The sequence below is a fragment of the Silurus meridionalis genome, chromosome 6 (assembly GCF_014805685.1).
Source record: "Silurus meridionalis isolate SWU-2019-XX chromosome 6, ASM1480568v1, whole genome shotgun sequence".
Taxonomy (NCBI): Eukaryota; Metazoa; Chordata; class Actinopteri; order Siluriformes; family Siluridae; genus Silurus; species Silurus meridionalis.
Window position 1 is genome coordinate 21,288,058 of NC_060889.1, and position 5,135 is coordinate 21,293,192.

The 5,135-nt window shown below is 40.6% G+C and overlaps 1 protein-coding gene across 1 annotated transcript; it reads right to left on the reverse strand.

The window, feature by feature from the left end:
• Positions 1–1,975: 1,975 nt before the first annotated feature.
• gpr185b (G protein-coupled receptor 185 b) lies at positions 1,976–4,847 on the reverse strand. Its single transcript, XM_046850853.1, has 2 exons — positions 4,199–4,847; positions 1,976–3,389 (listed from the first exon to the last, which is right to left on the reverse strand). The coding sequence occupies exon 2, from the start codon at positions 3,385–3,387 to the stop codon at positions 2,389–2,391; it is 999 nt and encodes a 332-aa protein (XP_046706809.1). The 5' UTR covers positions 3,388–3,389; positions 4,199–4,847; the 3' UTR covers positions 1,976–2,388.
• Between the last annotated feature and the right edge of the window lie 288 nt (positions 4,848–5,135).

Below are 5,135 nucleotides of genomic sequence, written 5' to 3' on the forward strand. Positions count from 1 at the left end.
TTAGCTCTATTCATGGTCAGTTCAATGTTGGATTAGCTCTAGCAATGGCCTCCATGAGATTAGCGTTATCAACGGACAGCGTACATTAATAGATTATTGCAGTGAATAATAAAATAAGGCCCAAAACTCGATTATACATTTTAGACAAAGGAGTAACACCCCCACTCTTTCCAAAATGAAATGTTGTTACACCTATTTTCATGCAATTGGTTCGACAACAAAATGTACACACTATAAAAAAAACCACATTAAACCAGTTCAAATGCACAATACAAACGGGTATGTTCTATTAATAATTTGTACATATGAATGACTGTTGAAGAAGAAGAGTTTGCGACTCAACCTTCTTCATTTTTTTCCTATGTTCAGTATCTGAGATTGGTTGGCGCAGACATTAGTGCTATATATTTTGAAGGACATGTGATGCTTGAGGGGACAAATATTCCAATACCCTATTTCTTTTTTTTTTTTTTTTGCTTTTTTTTTTTGGGACACCATTTTAAATGGCTGAATTTCCAGTTAGTCTACTATGTTTGCAGTTATGGGTGGATTAAAGACACAGCCACAGTTTTGAAAGACAGCACATGGTCCACTTTCATTAACCTCAATTCAGGAACATTCAGTCCAGTGCCTGCTGCCCCAGTTACCTGATACCCATATAAGCTATTAATATATTTATATCTACACTATGCTCATGTTTTGTGTGCATCATTTTTATAGTAAAACTTATTAATTGATGATCTATACTTGGCATTACACTGGAGATGAAAATAAATTCGGGGGGGCAGATTCGTTCTAATGCATCAATTGTAAACTCATAATGAGAAACAAATTTAGGTTAAAAAGACAGGGAAGATTTTTATGTGTAGCTTCTTACTGTTGAGTAGAAATCCAAAAACGTTGTTCACTGTAACACCTTTTGTGCCTGTTTGGATTAAACTAAAGGACATGAGATGGTATTTGCAGGGTTTTTTTCATCTAATTAAATTTTTGTATTCCCATTCTTTAAAGAATACTGAGCTAAATTAAGCAGCTTATTAAGTCTTCTCTGATTTTATCTTCTAGGGTTTGTCGAATTTGCAGTTCAACATTTTATTCAGTAACATGCTCTGCACTCTTGGAAAATAGATTAAGTCTGGAATCCTTAAAGATGCCTCGCATTGTCCCTCTGGGGGAAACTCTTAAAGATTTCGGGTAAAACACTGCAGCATACACTTTTCTTTTTTCAGACAAGGTTCTAAATTGGGGAATTTATGGCTCAGTGTTTTAAGTTTTGGGCTACTGATCATATAGTTGTGAGTTTAAATCAGCAACATTAAATGCCATTTTTGGTGGGTCTTTGAGCAAGATTTTTTAACTCTCAATTGCTTAGCTGTATCCTGTATCTGGTGTTAAAAAGATAAAAAGCTTCAGCCAAATGAGCAAAGTGTAAATGTGAAAGTGTCACTTAAAAAAAAAAAAAAAGCATCAACTATCCTGAGAACCCGTGAGGATGCAGCTTGGCATGCCCTGTCTTTGTATGTGCTTAATAAAGTTATAAAATGAACTTGGATGAAATCTGGATTGCACAGTGCCTGTGGATTTTGCTCCAAGAGCCTTGCTTTTACGTGATTCCTACAATATAAGGAAACATGGGGCTTCAGTGCAATGGCTGCTGTCCATGGTGCTTAAAAAAAGCATGTGAATGTACTTGCATCTATGGCAATATAGTAATACTAAATCTTAAAGACATTTCTGTGGATTCTAGACTAACTATCAAGGTGACAACACAAATATGTGATTTCTGTCAAGACATTTGCGAAGTTGGTCACAATTGGCAATATATTTTCTCGTTTAGAGCCTCTCATTTCTCTAAAAGCTGTTCTTTCTGTAATGGCCGTTTGAAGGATCAGTGACTAGCATTGATGTCAACCAGTAAAGAATGATTTTCAATTTCCTTGGCACCATACTTAATTGATATATATATATATATATATATATATATATATATATATATATATATATATATATATATATATATATATATATATATATGGCTAGGTGTGTTTAAGGTGCCAAAATGTAGGCCTTTGATTTACTATAGAAAGGATTAGTCCTTTTTAAACTTTGCAGTTTTGCTTTTCTATTCGTATTGTGCGCATTTGTTAACTACTGTCTAGATATAAAGAAATACAATGCACTAAAAACAATGCTTTATACTACATTAGACATTGAGCCCCAAATGTAGTAAAGTTCTTTGATATATTTTACCCCAGTTTTAACCACAACATGATCAAATATGTACTTTTTGTTTTCTTGTTTTTTTTCCTTGATTTATTTTTGGGGGGTGGGGTGCAAATTCCATCACCTGCTATGAAAGTGAAAGAGGATATGATCATATGATCTGACCTATACGTCACTTGATGTCCTTGGCCTTTGGGAGAAATTGGCAGGGACACATCCACAGCAGGCTAGCCACAGGGATTTCTGAATGTCTGGGTTTCTGAAGGCATAAATGATGGGGTTTATGACTGAGTTGCATGTTGCTGGCAGTACTGTGGCGTATGTGTAGATCATTGGGTAGCTAGAATCCGCAACAATTGAATACATGGCAAAGGGCATCCAGCATGCGGCGAAAGTGCACAGAATGGCAGAAAGTGTCGAGACCCCTTTAGTGGTGGAAATAGCCATGAACTGGTGCTGCACAGCAATCTGTTGTGCGTGACGGAAGGCGATCTTACAGATCTGCAGGTAGAGCTGCATCATGAGCGCGAACACGAGCAGAAAAGTCACTGCAAGGACCACAGCATTGTTCTTGGTGACCGGGCGACAAACACTGCAATGGACCTCGTCCTGGAGACAGTTCCACCCAAGCAGGGGCAGCAGCCCGAGCGTGATGCACACAAGCCATATGAACACCACCATCACGTAGGTGAAAGTCACCGTGCGTTCTGTGTTGTAGGTTAGCGCGTTGTAGAGAGACAGGTAGCGGTCCACCGTGATAGCCAGGATGTTTAGTACGGAGGCAGAGAAAGCAGCAATAAGCAGCCCGACTGACACCAGTGTCACAAACTCGGTGTTGAACATGTAGATGAAGATAAAGTTCAAAATCAAGCCGAGGCCCGCGAGCAGGTCCGCAAAAGCTAGGCTCCCTATTAGAACGAACATGGGTGCCCGCAGGGTGGGAGTGTAGAACAGGATGGCGATCACAATCGCATTCTCGCAGGAAATGAGAGTCCCAGTCACACACAGTGCAATGTCCCAAGGGCTAACGGCGAGGGGCTGCAGGTCTGCAGTGTGGACAGACGACGAGTTGTGTGCGTCCTGGAAATTCCACACGCCGGCCGTGTTCAGAGAGGAGGTGTTTTGAAGTTGGTTGCTCATTGCTGCTGCAAGAGAGTGAATCATAGCTGAGAGCGAGAGAGAGAGATTGAGAGAGAGAGAGAGAGAGAGAGAGAGAGAAAGAAAGAAAGGAAGTGGGAGAAAGAAAGATACAATTGTAAGGAAATTAGAGGAAAAAAGGAACATATCAGAATGACTTGTTAAGGGCAACCTTCAAATATCACCAAAATGATGGGGTACATCCCACAGATATAGAAAGACTAGAACTCATATAAATATCATCATCACTATCATTATTATGGACTGTAATTATATATTTATATATGCATATATATTGTGAATCATCCCATCATGACCTATCAGTGGCACACAAAGCGACCTCCACCCTTCTGCAAGCAACCACCTCGTTTCTCCCGGTATTGAAATGACATCATTTTAGAGGTCAAGATCGTTTTTTTTTTTTTTTGTGTCGTGCTCATTTGTCTTAAATGTGCGTCAAGACCTTGAGCAGGTCTTTCAGATATGCTCTGTTCGCTTGCCTCCTATTTTTAGAAATCGTCTAAAAATAAACCGGGTCTCCTGTGCAGGCGTCGTGCATTGCGCCTCCACAATCTGAAATCGCGCGCAGCCCAGAACTCGCTTCATTCATAAATTTTGATTCCCCAGTCTCACGCGCGGTGTGGATCTAAACCCAAAAAAAACAAAATCGCCAATAAAAGAGAGACAAGCAAAGACTGTCCGGAGGTCAAACCTCGATTTAAAGCATTAAGCTTTTAAATGAGATAAAGGAGAGTCTTTGGGGCGCAGTGAAAAGCATGCAAAGGTGAAGCATCACATCACATCACATCGCATCACATATCATCCCATCACGTCGTACCTTAGTGCCATGAAGCTGCAGTGTGTTTCCCTCTCAGCACGCACTTCTCCTCATACGACACAGATACGGAGGTAGAGGACACAGGACAGAGAGGAGAGGCGTGAGGGAGGACAAAAAAATCATCAGGTCCTTATCCTGTTCTTTCCATATTGTTCCAGTGCAATCGTGGCACTTCTCAGGAGGAACCCTGGGCAGAGGTGCAGCAGCCGCTCCTCACTCAGCATCGCTATCAAAGCGTGAAGCTGAGCCGCGCCGCTGCCTGGCTTTGATATGGCCCCGCCCCCTTCCTCCGCACGCCCCACCCACGATTCTCCCGCTTTGACGTCAAGCGGCTTCACTACAGTCATGATCGAGTTTTGTGAATCACACGCACACCAAAATATTCATCATAAAAACCCCACCAGAAGCTCAACAGCAGGCAAATCCTTTGCATTTACACACACAGGATGTTTTTTTTTTTAAAAACATTAACATATGGGACCTGTTCACATCCAACATTATTGTCTATGTATTATTTTATATAATAATATATACAGGTCATACACACAAACACACCCTGATGCCAAGATGCCCTCTCATAGCCATATTTAACACCTCCACATGCTGTGCCTTATGTTTCAATAATTGCACATACCGATGGTCCATTGACGCTTGTCTCACTTTTTTCAATCCCAGATGTCTACGCTTCCTGTGACATTTCATTAATGACTGCTCCATTCTGCTACAGTGCCAGCTAGTTGGCGTCGTGCCTTAAATGTTGTCTTTCCCCATCTGTTTTTGTCTCGGTGACTCCATGTTTTATGACGCAACAGCTTGGCTCTCATGTGTTTATATGAGAACTGAATTGTTCTGGCTGAAAAGTGGCAGGTGTGAGTTTTTTGTATGTTTTCTTTGCACTTGTGATGTTTTTTTATGTTTAGTCTGGAACTTTTAATTA